Source organism: Xenopus tropicalis, chromosome 8 (assembly GCF_000004195.4).
Source record: "Xenopus tropicalis strain Nigerian chromosome 8, UCB_Xtro_10.0, whole genome shotgun sequence".
Lineage (NCBI taxonomy): Eukaryota > Metazoa > Chordata > Amphibia > Anura > Pipidae > Xenopus > Xenopus tropicalis.
This window is the reverse complement of record NC_030684.2, coordinates 53,872,227-53,891,881: the sequence shown is the minus strand read 5'-3', so window position 1 is coordinate 53,891,881 and position 19,655 is coordinate 53,872,227. Positions and strand designations below refer to the sequence as shown.

Sequence of the window (19,655 nt, the reverse complement as noted above, 5' to 3'; positions counted from 1 at the left end):
CTAAATCTCTGCATATTACAGATGACAATGGTTATAGCTTTGTGTATTATACATCACCAGATTTAGCTCTGTGCAATGTACATGGAAACAAATAGAACCTTGCTGTTACCAGACGTATCGCTGTATATTTTCCTCTAGTAATATAAAATCCACTGCACATTACAAAACACATACATTACACACTCCACATACTGTACTGACACACATAAACAAAGCTATACTTACAATGCCCTACGTGCTTTATGGTGGGAGTAATTTATAAGTAGCTGAAAAATTGTGGAAACCATCTTTTTTTGACTTGTTGCATGATAAATGCAACTTTTTTCATCTTCCAACTGTAAAAGGGATTTGTGCCATTGACTTCTACATGATTAAGTGTTTTCAGATTCTGAATTGTTGCAGTTTTGTTGCATTATAAATCGTAGAAAAGTCAGTTTTTTTTTACAACTTTTTTGGGTTTTCAATGACAAAAAGCCCGACCCAAAACGTAATGGTTTAGTAAATGTCCCCTTAGTAGTGATGAGCAAAGTCAAGTTTTGCTTCGCCAAAAAATTTGCAAAACACGGAAATGACAATACTTTTGAAGCACAACAATTATTTTGATGAGAGACTATTCTGATGCGAGAGACAATACTTTGACGCACAACAATTGTTTTGCTGCTCGCGACAATACGTTTGACACTCGCACCAATTCTCTTGACGTGGGTGACAATTTTTTGACATGCGACAAATTTTGTTCTATAAGTCATCTAAACATCCCTCTGCCAAACCAAAAGATAACGTAATGTTAGCAGGAGTTCTCTGATATCTCACATACAGAATTTACCACTTTTTACCTATTTCGCATCAATTTATCATTGCTAGGGAATGCTTCTCGGTAAATATTCCTGGCAGGCAGCTTACCAATACGTTACACTTCACAATGTTTATCAAAGTCTATTCAAATTCATAATTAACCCTGTTTATTTCAGATCACATCTTGTTTTCTACAGTTTAGAAAAAAGTTCATGAAAACTTTTATGCGCTCCAAAATCTCACTGAAATCATCCTCCATACGAGCAGAAATGAAAAAAAACTCCGTTTCAAATGGGACCAGATGGTGTCTCATATTATTCAAGCATTTGCATACCGTGTGCAAAAACATGTTTAATTTGTAGAAATATGTTCATTATGCCAAACAAATTTTCAGTAACATTAAGAAGCGTATGAATTTCTACCTCAAATTTTTTTTACAATTTATAATAAAATATAAGGGTAAGTCATGACCATATAAAGGTACAAAGCAGAAGGCCAAGTTCCTTTATACAGGTCATTTCCATGGTGACTTGAGTATCCTCATATTTTACAACAGGGGGTACATGCAAGTATAATAAAGTTTCATTGAGTCATGTGATAGAAATGACATCATTGAACACCATTTATATTATTTGCAGGAAATTCATGATGATTCTGGTTTATTTTACATATTTATATATTCATGTTCTTGTTTATTTTATAAATTCAGATTTTTAGTGCTAATGAGGTGCTGTTAAAAAAAGAAACTATGCAGGGTTTAGCTCCAGCAAAGTTTAAATACATCAGTTACGAAGTGCACAAAACAGTCCTTTACAGGATTTACATTTATACTGTTGAAAATCAGAGCTGCTGTCTTTTGCTTGCCCCAGTTCAGGTGACTTCTGTTGTCTTTTTAAAGGGCAGTGCAATCAATTTATGATTATTAGAAGTGCATTAACAATAACATTTGTGGAGCATCCAATACAGGATAACAATGGGGCAACTACTATTCGACATGTGCAAAAAGAAAAAAAATCTGTGGGACTATATATATGCTGATAAAGATCACTTATGGCCGTTACTTCTGAATTACAGACAACTTCTGAAGAAATGTTTTCTCTACCCTACTTTGCAGTCTGCAGATTGCTTTCATGCAGTAGCTGTGTAAAAGTGCTGCAATAATGTGTTGATCCTTAATGTTTAACAAAGCAATTGTCTGCCAATCTGTACTAGTAATAATGCAGTGGGGTCAAAAGGCAGAAGAAAAAAAAAAGGGGTCATGGCCCTATAAATGCTACTCGGGTAGCCTACCAATGAATAGAGCATACGGTGAATCTAAGTATAGCACGTTATGTTGCTAGGTCACTGAAATTAAAAAGAACTGCACAAGGTTCTTTAACAAATAAAGAATTAAGCTCAAGGCATACATTTATTCCCCAAGATCTTAAACGGCTGCAGAAATGCAGTTTCAAATAACATTCTAGTTCTGTCAACACACACACACCAGTCCTTTGCGAAAATGTTACAGGATCAATATCGATACACACAGCAATTATTTATAACAGACTTTCTATATTTTCTTACCTCTGTGCATTTGTAGTTTGTCAGTATATGTGCCGGGTATCTCATCAAGTCATGAGATGTATAGAATCAATCAGGTGATTACCGTGTATCAACAGCTGTCAGGCTGAAAAGCTATTGGAACGTCTCGGCAGTTAGACTGAGTGAAAAAAGTTTGATTACATTTCAAAAGATAAATGTTGAAACTGGCCTTTGGTGCAAAAGATCACTAATGATACAATAATTTAGGGACAGAGTTGTGAATGTTTTCAACTGAGATATATTTAGTCGGCCAGCATTTCAGGCACAAAGGACTGGAATACTAAAATCAAAGTCGGTTTTGTTTAGAAGAATAAATGGCAACAAAGATACATCAATTGTAAGGTTGTTTTTATTTTGTACAACAGAAGTGATATGATTCTGCATACATTAATTACAGAGAATGTTGGCAATTACATATGTTTTAGTTATAAAAAAGCAAAATGAAACTGCTACCTCTAAGCCGCTACTGAACAGTATTCTATTTACCTATTCATCCAAAAATATTAGAAATTGTAGTACAGATCCATACCTGTACTACATTTTCTAATAAATTTGATGAACAGGATGAAAAGAAACCCATTATCCAGAAAGCTCCAAATTACGGAAAGCCAGTCTCCCATAGACTCCATTTTAATCAAATAATTCAGAGTTTTAAAATGGATTTCCTTTCTCTGTAGTAATAAAACAGTACCTTGTAATTGATTCCCAACTATGATCTAAATAATCGTTATTGGATGCAAAACAATCCTGTTGGGTTTAATTAACGTTTTATTGATTTTTTTAGTAGAGTTAAGGTATGGAGATCCAAATTATGTTAAGACCCCTTATCCAGAATACCCTTGGTCCCGAGCATTCTGGGTAATGGGTCCTATACCTGTAACAGTATACGTAATAGAAAGCTATAGCAACAAAGCATATACAGGTATGGGACCCATTATTCAGAATGCTTTGGGCTTGGGGGTTTTCTGGATAAGGGTCTTTCTGAAATTTGGATCACCATAACATAAGCTTACTAAAAGAAAAAGGAAAACTAAATAAACCCAATAAGATTGCTTTGCTTTCAATATTATTATCTTTGCTGGGATCAAGTACAAGGTACTGTGTTATCATGACAGAGAAAAAGGATATTAGTTTTAAACAATTACCCTGTATATGATTAAAATAGTCTATGTGAAATGGCACTCATATTTCTTGATAATGGGCTTCAGGATAATAGACTTTAAAACAGTAGAATAGTCAGTGCTAACTGCTGGTTGTAATGGGTTACTAGACCTCATTAACAGCATTTACATGAGAAAAAAAATCCTTGAGTTGTAGATTTGTTTTTTAGGGTCAGGGGTCATACTGCTTGAACACTTTTCACCTTTTTTTTTTGCATAGGAGCTTTTACTTTTCAATTCTAGACTCGGAAATGAATATTGTAGATCTCAAAAAGGTTTTTCCTTAACAGCAACTTACATTTTTGCAAAGGGTGCCCGAGAACAGTATGAGAAGCTTTCCAACATGTACAACCACATGAACAAGCTGTATGATAACTTGGGAGACTACCTCACTTTCGATGCCAAAGCGGTGAGCGTGGAGGAGTTTTTCGGAGATCTCAGCAGTTTCCGTACTTTATTCTTGGTAAGTGACTAAAAAATATTCTGTAGTTTTGCAACAGGACAGATATGTTGTTTGGAACTGTTGAAGAAAAAAATAAATGTACACATCTTTGCATTGACTTGCTTCCTGGTTCTATAAGCATGAAGTAAATGTAGCATTCTCCAGATGTAGTAAGTCGTTTGGGAAAAAATAATTTTACATGACTAAAGCTCAGACAAGACCGCACTTGAAGAAGCCTATGTAGTTGTATCACGTCTATTATATACTGTATGTCCAGGCACATTAAACCAATATGACTTCCAGCTATATTTACTCAATGCTATGGTCATCTTTCATGAGCCCATAACACTTTAATGGTATCTTTAAATCTTAAAGTGAGGAAAAGATGGAAGCTAGGTAGGAATATAAATGAAGAGACTCAAGTGGAAACAATGGAAAAAGGTTACTGAGGGTCAGAGTGATTGCTTGGAGAACTGAAGAAGACATCAAGAAAAGTAAAATGGGTTCCACTCAAGAGGTTTATGGATAGTAATGTTAACCTAAATAACTGTTGATGTTTAAAATGCAAGTGCATGGTTATATATTAGGGAATAAAAGTGTGAATGTAAGATACAAAAGAATGTGTTGCTGATTGCTTGAAGGCTTGTGACTGAATGTTGTGAAAGAAGAAAGGATTTTTTTGCATGTTCATTTTGTAAACGTTTTAAGGATTTCATATGGAATGGAATTTTTGATCTAAGTAAAAAAAAGTAAAACTTGTAATAAAAACTTGAATAAAACAAAAATACTGTTGATATGAATTAGCCATGACTAGAAATACTCATTATCTCTATACTCCAGAACACCACTGTACCAGTAAAGTTGTATAAATAGTGAACATGAAAGAGCAATATATATGTCCCTCCCTCAACCCAGTTAGCTATGTAACAGTAATTAAAAATAAGGAATTTTACACTATTTGTTGCTTTCCTCTCAGTAGTTGCCCACTGTGACAGCTAATAGTAATATTTAACAAAAAGCTGATAGAACATATTTACAAACTACAATGTATTTTACTTTTTACAAACCTTTATATGATTATTAAGTACCCAAGAGATTTCAAACTCCCATTGAAGTTTTTGACAGAAGAAATGTATTTTTTACTCAAGTAGCATATTCCCCTAATATTAAGCAGCTAAATCAGCCTGTTATTTTACAGGATTGTTGGATAGACTTAAATTCTGCCTCTTAATGGAGAACTAAAGCTTAACACAGAATTAAACTAGTTATGCGGTATGGTTATGATTTGGGATTCTGTAACAGCCAGAGTCGTCCACAGCCTTCTAGCAGTGAAGATCTGTCCCCAGTAGGCCTAGTAATCTTAAATTCTTGTGAGCTAAACTCAGATGTAGAAAGTGTTGGTGAGCCAAACAAGCAAAAAAGTTTCTTAGTATGCCAAATAGGGGCTGTGATTGGCTATTTGGTATCCCCATGTTTGGAATAAAACTGTATCTTTGCTCTCTAAAACTTGCATCCAAGACAGAAATATATATAAAAGTGAGTGTACCTACTTTGAGTCCACTGGAAGCAACATCAAAGGGGTTTCTCACAAACCACTGGTTGGGGAGCATTAAGCTGAGCAGTAATTCCAGAATATAAAATACAGCATTAGTGCTTACATCTCCTTTACTGGTAGCCCTTACATTTATCAATCACTGGGTACTAAAAATAGGCAACAATGTTCATCTATACTACTTCATGACTGGCCCCCTTTCAGGGAATGTACAACACTAGAACAACCACTAGAATGTTGCTTTATAATTTCCATACAGCGGGACAGGTGAGAGTAAAAAAAAAAAGAATTAAAAAGGACGTTTCCCCTCAAGATGCCAACATTGGCCAACATTCAGGTTAAAGCTCAATGACACCTAGAGCTACACAATTGGTTTTACTTGGTAAAAAGTAGAAAATAATTCATCAATCTGGGTAAAATAATTTGCACAGGAATTTATAAGAAACATGAATTCCACAAATCTGTGGGCTCTTTTTTCTTGGAACTGACAAAACAGATTCAGTAATTCTTTAAATAAAATTTCAGTGATTCCTTGCTGTTCTTCTGCAAATGTAAGTGTGAAAAGATCAGTGGAAAGAGCACTCTTACGATTTCAACAAATGTAATATTGATAGTTTCAGATATGTAACAGTGGAGCAGATATGTTCATGCTTTTCAACTGAGAAACTGCATTTTAGTCAATAAGTTTCCACAATTTCAAAATTGCCAAACTAAATGTTTGCACAAAAGCCATGTAAGGCTTTGCTCATCTCCACATCTTCAGTGGCATAACTATAGAGAAAGCATATCCTGCAGATGCAAATGGCCATGAGTATTTAATAAATAAATCCCCCCTCCCCAGCTGCTCTCTTACCAAGTGGTAATTCTCCTACCTGGCCCCCGTCGGGCCACTCTCCTTCTCATACCCTGTTGTAAGGGTGTAGCGGGTAGAGACAGCAGCCCCAATGCTGCCCCCTCTCTCCCCGTTGCACAATTAAAACAAGGGGCGTGAGTGGGAAGTGGGCCTTGTTCCCCAAGCCCGTCTGAAAAAATCATATAAATGTTTATTTATTAAACACCTACTGATGGTAGAACACTATTGTAGTTCAAACCTGCAATTTGTTGCAATGTCTTCTCTAAGCCAAGTTACCAGTTACATGCCTTATTTGTATATTGTGCCATAAGAAACATTAAGAATTCTAAAAGAAAATGCTGGTTTGCTAAATTTCTTGATTTATCTTCCATTATTTCTATTGCTGTCTCCTGTTCTGCAAGAACTCCTTGATGGGGGGGCCCTCTCTCCCACTGGCAATGTCCAGGGTGCATCCCTGCAATCATTCCATTCTTTTCATGTTGAAATATTTATTCAAGCATTTTGTTTGCAGCCGAAACATTTCTTTTGTCTGTATACCTATTGATTCTATTGATTTCATGTTTTGCTCATGCGAGAGGAAGCGGCAGGTAGTCTGATGGCTCAGAATCGAGTGCTATTGTTCTTGAAATAGATAAGGAATTTTCAGCTGTTGTTCTTGGTAGGAGATGCACCAAACAAACGCTAATGCGCAGAGATGCAGGCATTACAAATCAAGTCAAAGAAAGAATAAAAAAAGTTTTCAAAGTATTTTTGTGGCAGTAATATGAGTTTTAATGTTGACAAATGAAAAACATCAGACAACTGGAAAAGGACAGTTGAAGGACTAGAGGGCTGATTTATGATCACTTGCTTGGGTGAAACAAGGTCAGAAAATGTGAGTTTAACGGAAAACCATACCTTCAGAATTAATACTTTGCCAACAGATAATTTATTTCATAATAAGTGACCTGTTAAAGGATCTTACCAAATTGGCATATATGTATGCTCCCTCAGAGATCACCTGACAGGAAATCATGCAGCTGTAACAGAAGTGAAAGTGCTATATGTGCTATATTTTTATGGAGGCCTGCAATATTCAAGGGTATCTAACTCACTTGTGTTTTCTGGTATTGATGGTTTAACGGGAAAAAAATATTACATGAAGGGAAAAAAATGCATGAGAGAAAGAAAACAAGAGTTAAATAACTCTGGCTTTGTTTTGCCCAAACCGTAGGATCAGATGGACCCAGCCCCGTTGTAAAGGTATATAGTTTGGTTCCTTACAATGGTGGAAAATAGAAAACTGAATTCTAGAGGCACATACATACAAAACTGTATCTCCATATAGCAATCTGATTAAGTAAATCAGCACAATTTAAGCTAATATACACCTTTTATAAAATTATATCTTCTCCTATACATTATACACCTACACTGACTGCATGGTTGCCCTCAAACCTTTTACATATGCAGAGACCTACACCAATAAAAAAAAAAAAACTCAGAAGTGAGGTTTAAAATTAAGGGCAGCATTATAAATAACATTACCCATTAACATTGGGAGTCAGCCAATCTCATTTACAATAATCCAGATAACCATAAGGTCAGTTGGCTGAATAGAGATGCTGAACACAATAGAATATTATTTTTCATTCAGGTTACTTTTTTTTGTAAAAATACATTTTATACAGATTAAATAAAAAATCAAAGAGAAATCCATGCCTTTTACTAGCTTTGAGCATTAATGCATTTACCCAATGTACTGGATAACGTATCTTTGTTCAGCAAAGTCTTTATGTCTGACGGGCAAAAGTATAATAGCTTGCTAGAAGCCAATGATATTTTTGGTGAGATCTATAAGTAAGATGTGATGGTAAGTCATGAATCCATTAAAACTTTTATTTTTTCCACCCATAAATCTTTTTATTCCCTTAAGGGAGCTATCACACTAGGGAACTTATGTCACACATTGTGATAAGTGAGTACCCAGCTGAGGAATACGTATATGTTGTTGTTCCATCAGGATTGCAAAGCCAAGTTGAGTTGTCTTGACATCTTATTGGGCTGTTTCTGTAAGAAATACAAGTGAGTAGTAAGTGGGTTATCTGTATGGTTTTCTAGGCCATTATCCTGCAACTTGCACGTGACACAATTGCATCCCTAGGAAGACACAGCCAGCTAGATTCACTGGTGGTTTACATGGCCCATTCACTTTTATTTTATTAGAACTCCCTGCTTTAAATTCATGTTGAAAATGTTTTTCCACTCATTTGGAGGATTTTTTATGGTACTTGTAGTTATTTTGCTTTATGACAAGGATTTAGGTATACACTCAGCATTGTACAGCACAAGTCAGCACAGATTGTAGAGTATATTTCAACTGTAGAGTATAATAACATGTAGTTGTATTACAATTACCACCCTCTTGCAGAAAACATTAAACAATATGTACTTAATTTTCATAAATGTTAACATTACTTTAGCACATTTCTCTAATCCCTTGTATGGCATGTATACACTTACAATTAAAATTGAACATATTACAGTACTCTGTGGTTTGTAATATGGTTTTACAGTCTACAGTCTTCAGCTGTGCAACCATGGATAAAATCCAACAGCCTTCCTTTGTGTCTGAGGGAATCAAATCATTTGCTGAGATAATCTTTTTAATAGCACTAGAATTTTTAGAAGGACATATTTATAGCAGAAAAACATAGAAATTAGCCCCCCTGCTTGTGGAAGAGTACACTGGTGAGAGGCACAGTAGCTGTGTGTACAGGCAGAAAGTTCATTAGACAACGGGAGATACAGAGAGAATACTAAATGAAAGCTTCTCCACACAAACAATCAGGCACAGCTTTAGATCTATATAAAACACCCAAAGCACAAATGAATCTTTAAAAACAATAATTTCACTATTTGTGTTTTATCTTAGTGCAAAATTGAAGCATGTCAGAGAGATGACATTCTCTCCTATGAGATGCTGGGTGGCGTCAGAATCTGTTACAGTGAATGACATTGTTTTTTCCCTCCTATTCATTGTCCAAAGCAATCAGTGTCACTCACCAAACTAACTTTTGTTCTTCTGATGAAATCTTCTCAGAGTGGAGAAAACAGGAATGACTCCCTGCTGAACCATGGACTTCCTTTGACAATATGGCATTTCAGCAAAATGTTCTTTATAAATAAGTAATTACTGCATTATTTTTGAGTGGCATGGAAAAGGAAAGGCAGCACGGGATGAGAGCTTGTACTTCTCAGTGATTTTGTGTTGCCTTTCGTTTATTGATTGCTAGCAGATCAGTGAAAAGTAATACCTGCTTATAGATACAATGCTCAGTCTTTGATGCTCAGCTACACAGTTCACCGAGGATCTATAGTTCAACAATAGCTAGAGGGCACCAATAGCCATCACTTCAATTTGGGTTGTTGAATTTATGGACCAAATACAATAACATTTTAGTTGGGGATTCATTATTCATTATAGTCTGTAGCTCAATGTAGATAGTTAAGTCTCTCGTATTCTGCAAAACCCTGAAACCTCTTGCATATTTGACTATAGAAACAGCTGACCCCCAGTCACGGATGGTTTGCATAAAAAGGGGTCCCAATGGGAACCCACAAACTGAACTCCACCCAGTGTACAAAACTGCATTCCCTTTTACCTACCCAGAGGTACAGGGGAGCTGATGTTGGTGGCTTTAAGATATTCATTCTTATGTCTGTCTTGTTCCCATTTCTTCTTTTACTTCTCAGTTGCCCCTTCCCTCCCATTTCCACATTCATTCCATTCACTTCCTTTTCCACCCCTGTTTCGAGTCCCCTCTACTATCACCCTCTGCTCTAAACTGAACTTATTCCTGTGGTGAATAAGTTCTTCTGTAAGCAGTTTGAGATAACGGCTCCACTCATATATAAAAAGGTGAAATATGCTTTAACAGCCCAGCTTACCTTTCTGAATATGCAGCTCACACCCAAAGCTGCAGAGCTCAGACCACTGATGAAATCTTACCTCTCCTCTGCACCTGTGAAGCTTAAAGACGGGAAGGAGAATTGCCAGCCTCACGGGACCGGGACTCTGGGGCAGCACCACCTCTGCACTGCATGCTAGCTAGCTGGAAAAATATGGTTTCTGTGTTTAGGAAACTGCACTGAGTACCTTTATATAACATTACAAACATTATGATGCACACCTACCATAGGTAGGCCAGGAAAAACACTGGCGCATGTAGGATGGGAAACGTTTGGGATGGGTCTCTGTGTGCTACTGGAAGACAGAAGGAATGTGCTTTTCATTCAGTAATTAAAACAAATCAATTGCCAAATGTTAGGTTAAGTTGGACAAATGGCCCCTTTAAAACCTGTTCTGTTCAACCTGTTCAAATGGAAAATTTTAATTTTAGGTCAATACAGTTTGTATCACAGGTGCTCTGACAAAAATATAACAGTTTGCTCTCTGAAAGTGAAATACAACCTGTGTAAAATAAATGTGTGAACCTGCCTGAAAATGTGTTAAATACCCATAAGGCTGTAATATACAGATTGCTAATTAGGGGAAAATGATTACACAGATGTTAGTTTGCTTTGAGGGCCTAAGTAACTGAACCCATTTTAGCTTCATAAAAAGAAAAATGAGAACATACACCCAATGATGATCCCTGTAGTTAAATACAAGTGATCTTTTCAAAAGTTCTACAGTCAAAACCAGGCCAGTGCAAAGTTCAAAATATATTTTAAGCTCAAATTTCAGAACTTTAAAAGCAAAAGTTTATAACTGTAACAGGGCTGCTTTTGTAAATAGGTAAATGGTATTTTGTCCAGGACTCACCAATAGGGCTCACCATCAGTCTATTCATCTTGAAAAAAAAAAAAACTTTTAAATCAAACAGCCTCACAAATGGCAAACCCCTCTTTTTATCCAGATATAAAAACTCTAAAACATTCCTTTTTATATTTACTTTTGATTAGGAAAAATAATCCTAAGCATCGTAAAGAAAACAGTAGAAACATTTTCTTCCTATGATGTTTAATTCAAAAGAGAGCTTAATATCAAGCACTGAGTTTAGTTACGTCAGTGGCTTGCTATTTGTTTGAGCAACAGAAACAGGTATTCTGGGATACTGGACCCCCACAATATAATTTTATTTATGGCAATCTTTGCAAGGACTTACGCATACTAGACTTACTTGTGGATCTTTGATTTGGCCATACAACTGGATTCTGTTGGGGCCCAATGCACACCCATCAAGAAATGAATCACTAGATAACACCTGACTATAAGTATAAGGTGGAAGTTCAAGTGTTGGTCCATAGATTGGCAAATAAGCTGCCAAATAAGTCACCAGTCAATGGTGGCCTGTGTATGACCAGATTTAGTTCTAGAAAACGCACTCACAAGACATAGCAAGATACATGATATGGTTTCATCCATTCTCTCCATTTCAAACATAAATACGCAGGAGGGCTGCTGTTCTTTAGAACTTTAGATGTTCTATTAAGTGGGGCTAAATACATTTTCAATTAGTGATGAGCGAATCTGTCCTGTTTCGCTTTGCTGAAAAATTCGCAAATAATGGGATTTTTTTTTACCCATGAACATGGATTTCTGCTAGCCCAGTTAATATACAGAGAATAATACAATTAGTCAAGGAGGGCATTTTTTAAAATTAGAACTGGCATCCCTATATTTAAGAGCTTTTGGCTAATTGATTTTCACATATTAAATCTCATACCTGTATCAATGCCACAGAGTGTGGTTCAAGTTTTATTTTTGTTGTATCCAACTTTAGGTTAATTTCAATGTAAAAGAAAACATCATCCAGCCAAAGCACATGATCAGATTAGGGTGCAAAAAGCAGTTTTTAGAGGTGCAAGAACTAATTCTACATGCAATCAAATCCCTTGTGTGTATGTACTGCTAGTAATTATACACTTCACACATTTCTTTACTGAAAACTACTTATTTTTTTGGTTCATTGCCTTTGGAATCATGGGCATAGCCAGAGGATTGCTCTGAAGTGTCTAAGTATATTTAAGTAATACATATTGGGGTTGCCAAGCCTAACTTCCTGTATGACCTTGCACTTAAAACTGTTGGGTTCCAGGAATTTGTCTTTGACTCTCTGCCCATATTTCTTTCTTAGCACAAAAAAAAAAATTCTAAAGCTCTGAAGAAGGAATGCCACTGGCAACAAATGTTTTCACGTTTGCTACTAGAAACAAAACAGTAAATTGTTTAGTTTTACCCTCATGTAGGCTTTAGTTATTTTGGGAAATTTGTAGCTGTTAATTGCAGTTGGTTGAAAATTGATTTTTGTTTTCTATGTGACAAAAAAGCTAGCATGCACCTATAGGTACCATTAAATCCAATTCTAGCCTTTAACAAATAGCATCTGCAGTTCTAAGGTCAAAACATATTTGGGGTTATTTATTATTCCCTGGGACACAGGTGCAAAAGCATTTTTTGGCCATGGAGTACAAAGTACACCCCATTGCCAAATTAGTATTTTCAGTTTTGTGTGTTATAGAAAATCAGCTATTTTGTTTGTTATTCAGAAAAGACACACATGGGCTCATTTCTAAACGTATGATTTGCATAGGGAACATATTTGCCATGCGTAGGTTTAAATGTAAAAACCTGGACAAGATTAATGTATGTATTGTGCAAATATAATTGCAAATGTAATTCACGTGATTGTCCATAAGAGCTTTTTAAATATAACGCAATCACAAATTTCAAATATGTATGCGCAAACAGGTATGTATTATGCATTTGAATTGTATAAACAGATTTTATATTCTTAAAATTACTTTACAATTACTTTGTGCACAGTGGGGGTAATTTATAAAGGCTGGGCAAATTAGCCCCTGGGCAGTATCCCATAGCAACCAACCAAATGCATGCTTTCACTGTTCTACCTGCAGCTAGCTGAAAAAGAAAAATTACTGATTGGTTGCTATGGGATATTGCCCAGGTGCAAATTTGCTCAGTGTTTGCAAATGAGCCCCATGTGACCACATCCACACACTCATTCATTTGCAAATATTTGTGCCCAAAAAAGACAGGCACAATAACGCAATATTTAACAAACATGTAAATACAGTATATATGTGCTGTGCTACATTTATAAACTACCCCCAAAGAGGGCCATTCATAAATGTAGCACAGTGCATATAAGGCTTTACAATTCATTTTTCCAACTCTGCATTTAAAGATCGGAAATGCATAGCTCAAGTCATCATATTGCTTGGGAGTGGAATAGGCCATGTATGTAAGGGGTCAAAGAAATCAGGAATTTGTAACCTATGAGGTTTCATTGCATGTTTATTTACATTTAAGACACCCGCATACCACATGTATAAGTATAGTTAGTTATTAGATTTTTAACATTTTCATTAAACATTTGCAGGGAGGTGGAACAATCCTGCAACAGTTAATGATTCATGTATCGCTAATGGAAACTGAGTGGTACCGGTGTCAACTCCTCTTAGTCAGGCAATAAAGACAACGAATTGCAGGTCAATGCACTGGTTGTTTGTTGTTCATAACACAGTGGTGGCTGATTGGGTAGGACATTAATTAATCTAACTCTCAGCAGCCAATACTCTAGTCCTTTAATGGTATTCCAATGAACGCTCGCTGTAAACTGAATTGATTAGGTGAATGCTTTCAACCTCCAAAAGACCACACACATTTTAAGCTTTGCTCCCTGACACGGTTTATAGTTGGAAAAATCCATTTTACTGCAGCACGCTGCAAGCAATTAAATAACATTAGCCTTTTCCTGTGGTAAGTTAATTTTGGGACTTGAAAAAAATACAGTAAGAGAAAATAAGGAGTCATTGAAAAAAAAAAAAAAATTCCTTGGTGTTTATTAATATATTAATGTTTTAATATAATGCTAGTGACTTAATTACAGTGCAGAATAACAGACCGGGCAAGGAAAAACTGATTAGATTTCATTGGCCCTTTAAAATGGCTTTTAAATGTAACCTGGACGCAGTGGTTTTTTTTTTTTTGCTGTATCTGGTAAAATTAAGGCTACATTTTCTAGGAGCTGCTAAAAGAAATTTGCTCTTTGCAACCATTGCTAAGAAAGGGCTGCAAAGCAATGAGTGCCAAAGAAAATGCCTTTCCCTCAAGGCAAGGTGAAAAAATAACTATGTGCATAGAGAGTTTACATGTCTAACATAACGGGAAAGGAGATGGAGTTGAAAAGAAGTTGTCTTATGGTTTGTAAAAGCTTTATGTAACTCTTAAGAACACGCAGCATCCCATCCTAATGATTCCTAACCATAGGCTTGACAACCTGTGTTGTCATGTAATATTCAATGCATTGGTGGTCTGTGGGAGGATAAATTAAAGTCTAAAAGTAGGGATGTAGCGAACATCGCCAAAAATGTTCGCGGACCCGTTCGCGGACTTTCGGCAAAACTCGCGAACTTTGCGAACCCCATAGACTTCAATGGGAAGGCGAACTTTAAAACCTAGAAAAGCCATTTCTGGCCAGAAAACTGATTTTAAAGTTGTTTAAAGGGTGCCACGTCCTGGACAGTGGCATGCAGGAGGGGGATCAAGCAAAAATTTATCTGAAAAATACTTTGTAAAAATAACGCCCAAAAAAAACGCGGCGAACCCAAAATGGCGAACATCGCCAAAAGTTTGCGGACTTGCGAACACCCGATGTTCGCGCGAATTAGTTCACCGGCGAACAGTTCGCTACATCTCTATCTAAAAGGTTCCTTTGAATTAGGGAGCAGGGAGTGAGAGCGATCTCATGAGGTTGGTATGAGTGAGGGTCAATAACAATATAGTAGTAAGGTTCTAATTGGTCAGTGGGACTCTTCACTGCTGGAGAGGGTTCATTGTTGGGGCAGCGGAGGTGTAGCAGCCAAGGAGTTAAAAACAGCGGCGGTGTGGCTTACCCATTTCTGTCATTGTTGCAGCTTGTAGGGAGAAAAATTTAAATGGTACACATGGAAATTCTGGCCAGGTAATGGCAGCCTGCTGAGGTTGGGCAGAGGCTGCTCAGTCCTATAGGAATTATTCAAAGTCATTACTTTCCAAAGCTTAATTTGTAAGCTGTTATAGTGTGTTATTAAATAAAACAAGCTGTGGCCTTTGTACCACCTCACTTAATGGCTCAGTCTCAATATTATCATGGTCTGCATAGTAGTTGCAAACTACCAACCCCGGTGTACCATACATTTGTATAACAAATGTAATATGCACTGTGTACATGTGTACAGTTTTTTTTTAGGTTTACAAACCTTTTTATTAAATATACTGTGCTTGTACCAAGCATATTTTCCATCTGTTATGCCATTTTTCCATGACTGTTTTGATTTGTTTCCACTGATTCGGCCAAGTACCTAAGGAAATCAGCTATCAAAGCATGTACAGCATTCTGCCTCTGGGTATGGATGGATATGTGCTGTAGGTTTATGGAGATATATTGTATCTAGCAATATGCCCAGTGTGCCCAGTTTCCCTATCTGCAGTCAATCTGATGGTAATGGTATTTAGCACCTAGGCAATCTGTCTCTTAAAGGCAAAGACAAAAGGGGTTTATGTACAAGTTGCCATGTTTGAAATATGCTGTACAGGCCATGACGATTAGCTGCCGCAACTGAGTTTTGAAAAATCACAGCAACTAATTGCCCCGTTTGTCTTCTTCCTAAGTGTTATTTGGTGCATGCCCCCTGCAGTTACCCAAAGCTTGTGTTTAAATAGTTCCTTGCTTATCATCTGCAACCTGGGAAATAATGGAAATCTGCAAGGAACTTATATTAATGCCCATATAAATTATTTTGCCTTTGTCCAGCCCTTAAAATTGCAAAGTACAGTTTTGTCCTGTTTCTTCTGTTCCTTTGGTTATGCCACAACTTTCCATCAATAAGGTAATGTTACCAAACAACCTTTTAAATATATATTATTATTGTTAATAATAAACTTGCATTTTTTTCCCGCAGATTTAATGTAACGTCATTCCTTTAGAAAATACAAATTTAGAAAGATGTATTTAAGAGTATAATTATATCGGGGGGGGGGGGGGGGGCAGAAAGTCACTGAAGAAAGTTCCCTTAGAAGTAATATCAGTCTAGAAATCACTTAGTGTCCATTTTGTACAGAGGAAAGAATTACATAGAGCACAGTGGCAAAATACAGTAGGTTTCTGCCATAAAGCAAATATGTCATGTTAAACCTAAATGTAATAGAACTGCATTCTACAGATTATATTTTTAGCACCTGGAGAGTGTTCACCTGAACCCTGAGGGATCAGCCACCCTATATTATATTATGTTGGGCTTCTTTCTATTCAAATGTGACATTCTGCATCACAACAGCTATGTGTATTATAATCTCTCTCTCCCCATCTGGAGTATTAATAATTTACCTGATGCAGTGCTCCTCGGCTGTATTCCTGTGTGCTGAGATGTGTTTTCTTGTCAGATCCGAGGATACGTACTCTAGTATGATGTATTCATGCTTGGATTACTTCTATTATGAAGCAGGATTAAAAAAAAAGTCTGATTGCTACAAGCAAGTAGCTGAGCCTTGATAATGATACATTCACATTATGTCACACTAATGCTTTAAAGGAATAGACACTGTGACATTATAGCTTTCTTATTGCATCTTGTTTTCTTGTAGTTAGAGAAGTCTTTTAATGAACCTATGTATATAGGTAAAGAGCTGTATGTATCAAAGGCCCATTCTTCAAGTGAGAATAGAGTTAAATGAGTAGTCCAGTATTACCTCCACCATTTACGATACAATAATATATTTCATGCATTCTTCCAGATCAAATGATTGCCATCTGTTACCTGAATGAGCTTGGAAGTTTTAGTTTAACTACATCTCTAGGAGTCCATGTGATTTCATATTAGATTACTCTGGATATAGTCGGCACATAAATCTATTGGGCTTACAGAAAGAGATGAGTGCAGAGCTTACTTCCAGGCAACGTATTAGATGGATGAGACCGCATTGGGTATTTACTCTTTCTGAACATATCATTATATATAAATTAATCTCAGCCAAGTTTGTTTGAAGACTGTTTAGACTCTTGTTGACATTTATGTATTATTGATTGATAAAATGCTAAATAAAATTGCAAGAACTTTTCACTAACCACTATTGGGAGCTGGCTTTGGTTTATTTAAGATTTTATTAAAGAAAGTCCCTTTGGAAATGGGTTTTCCATTTGCATAACTTTATGGTCTATTGACTTTCTTGTCTGTGATTAAATCACTAAAATACCATATATGTTATAGATGGACAAAAAAATACATTTGTAGAAGCAACTATCTAGGCAGTGCCATATACTAGTGACGCCTATAGCTGTGAGAGGCAATTTGATAGGTTTTCGAAACTGACCAAATACACTTTGAGAAATGTTGAATGGTATATCAGTTTAGCACTAAAAAAAAAAGTGCTGTCTCAGGAAATGAAACAGCAGGTATTTTGGCTAATTTTAAGCTTTTACTCCCAGCATTCAGCGTTGGACTGGTCTATCAGGTTCCCGGGAAAACTGTGTGCCCAGGTCAGAAGGCCTCCTGGTCACCCAGCCATTTGCCTTGTATTAACTAGAGATTACCTACAGGGGTTCATTCGTTGTAATACAATCAATGTAAATCAGCCAGAAATGAGAAATAGTTGTTTACACAGGACCCTGGAAATGGCATTGCTGCATTATGGAGCTTTTGTGGTTAAAAGGTTTTGGAATAATCCCATATGTGTAAGGAAGTAAAACATAACCTTTCAGTGTAAATGGTTAAATTTTTACTTTGGCTGTTCACTAGATGACACCAACCACTAAGGGTAGCCTGTAGGGGCAGAGTCCTCTTCAGGAGCCTATATAAGCAGATGCAATGTCAGAGCACATTCTCTTTTGGCCTAATAACAGCTACAGAGATAGCTGACATACTGAGACAGACTAGGTGGGAAGCTGTGCCTTTCTAGGATTAGTTAGCTTACCTTAGAAATGAAAGAGAGAGGGTTAAATTGCAAGGACAGCCTGGCATAGAGAATTTGTTGTAGAGCCCCTGGGAGATAATGTGCCACATAGAAGCCTGAGTGTTCAGGTGTAGGTTAAAGAGATAACGTGGTCCCAGGAGAACATGACTGTTAGGGGCACCAACTTTACACGTATTCTATTTACACACTGCTACCATTAGGTCTTAAATAAGATATTTATATTTCCTTTGTCCCTTGTTCAGGGTTAAATATTCCTGCAGTATTTCTGGATAGAGTGTGTGTGCGTGTGTGTCCACGTACAACTTTTAGATATACAGGTCTAGCAGAAAATAACTTGCTGTGTGTTCCCTGCTATGTTGGTAATATTGCAAGTTTTAGAGTTTAGTGTTCAGTATGCTGGTATGACAATCCAGCATAAAATCCAGTAAACATGCAGTTTTATTTTTGCAATTTATATGTGCTGAAAACTATTTACTGGTTATGCGTGAATGATTCATTTACCGCTGGAGGGAATTCTAAACAAAAGGTCATAGCCTGACCGAAAATATGCATTTTAATATCCAGACGTGTTCACTGTTTTACCAGTGAGGGGGCTTTATATAAATGGTGCACAGCAATAAACCTCTTTGAAGTTGACACGCTGACAGCTAAATTTGTCATCTAAAATTTGCATTGCCTTTGCAAGGTGGCTTTCAGCCATTGTGCTTGATAATCAGAAGCAAATATAAAGAACATTTAGAGAAGCAATTATCAAAATTACTTGACTTGAGGATAGACATTGACTCTTTGTCCAATGGGAGAGCAACTATACAGTACAAATTGCTTTGTCCTTTGGAACCCCAGTGCCCAAAGTAATTTTAGTGATTGACAACATTACATGAACTAAAATATACCTGTTAAATGCTCTAGAGGAGATGTGGAACGTATTATTTTTTTTAGGGAATGTGTATATAGATTTGGTTCAGCCCATTCGTTTAGGAAGGGGAGACACGTGATTCTTTGCATTGCCTCGGGGTCAACTACTGTGCTTATTGTTAAAGATGCCTAAACATTGAATATTTTAGAATGTTGGTTTTGCACAGTAGTTGCATACCTAGTTCAGCACAGGTCCTGATTTAAAAGATTGTCCTGTTAACTATGCTGAAATAGAAAAATATATCTGGACAGCAGGTACATGAATTGACAGCTTTACCTGTTTTTGCTTTGATAGGTCAGCGTGATCATTTCAACGGTTCTGATCCTGTAAAAGGAAGCACTAGTTGCTCATGAGCATCAATTTATTATAAATGTGATCCTAGTCTCCAAAAACACAG

At 36.5% G+C, this 19,655-nt stretch overlaps 1 protein-coding gene across 1 annotated transcript in view; it reads left to right on the top strand.

Moving 5' to 3' along the window:
• diaph2 (diaphanous related formin 2) overlaps positions 1-19,655 on the top strand; it is a 760,530-nt gene that overhangs the window by 578,853 nt on the left and 162,022 nt on the right. Inside the window, exon 24 of the mRNA XM_031890756.1 lies at positions 3,827-3,999. Within this exon, the coding sequence (XP_031746616.1) occupies positions 3,827-3,999 (173 nt within the window). The remainder of the gene's footprint in view (positions 1-3,826; positions 4,000-19,655) is intronic.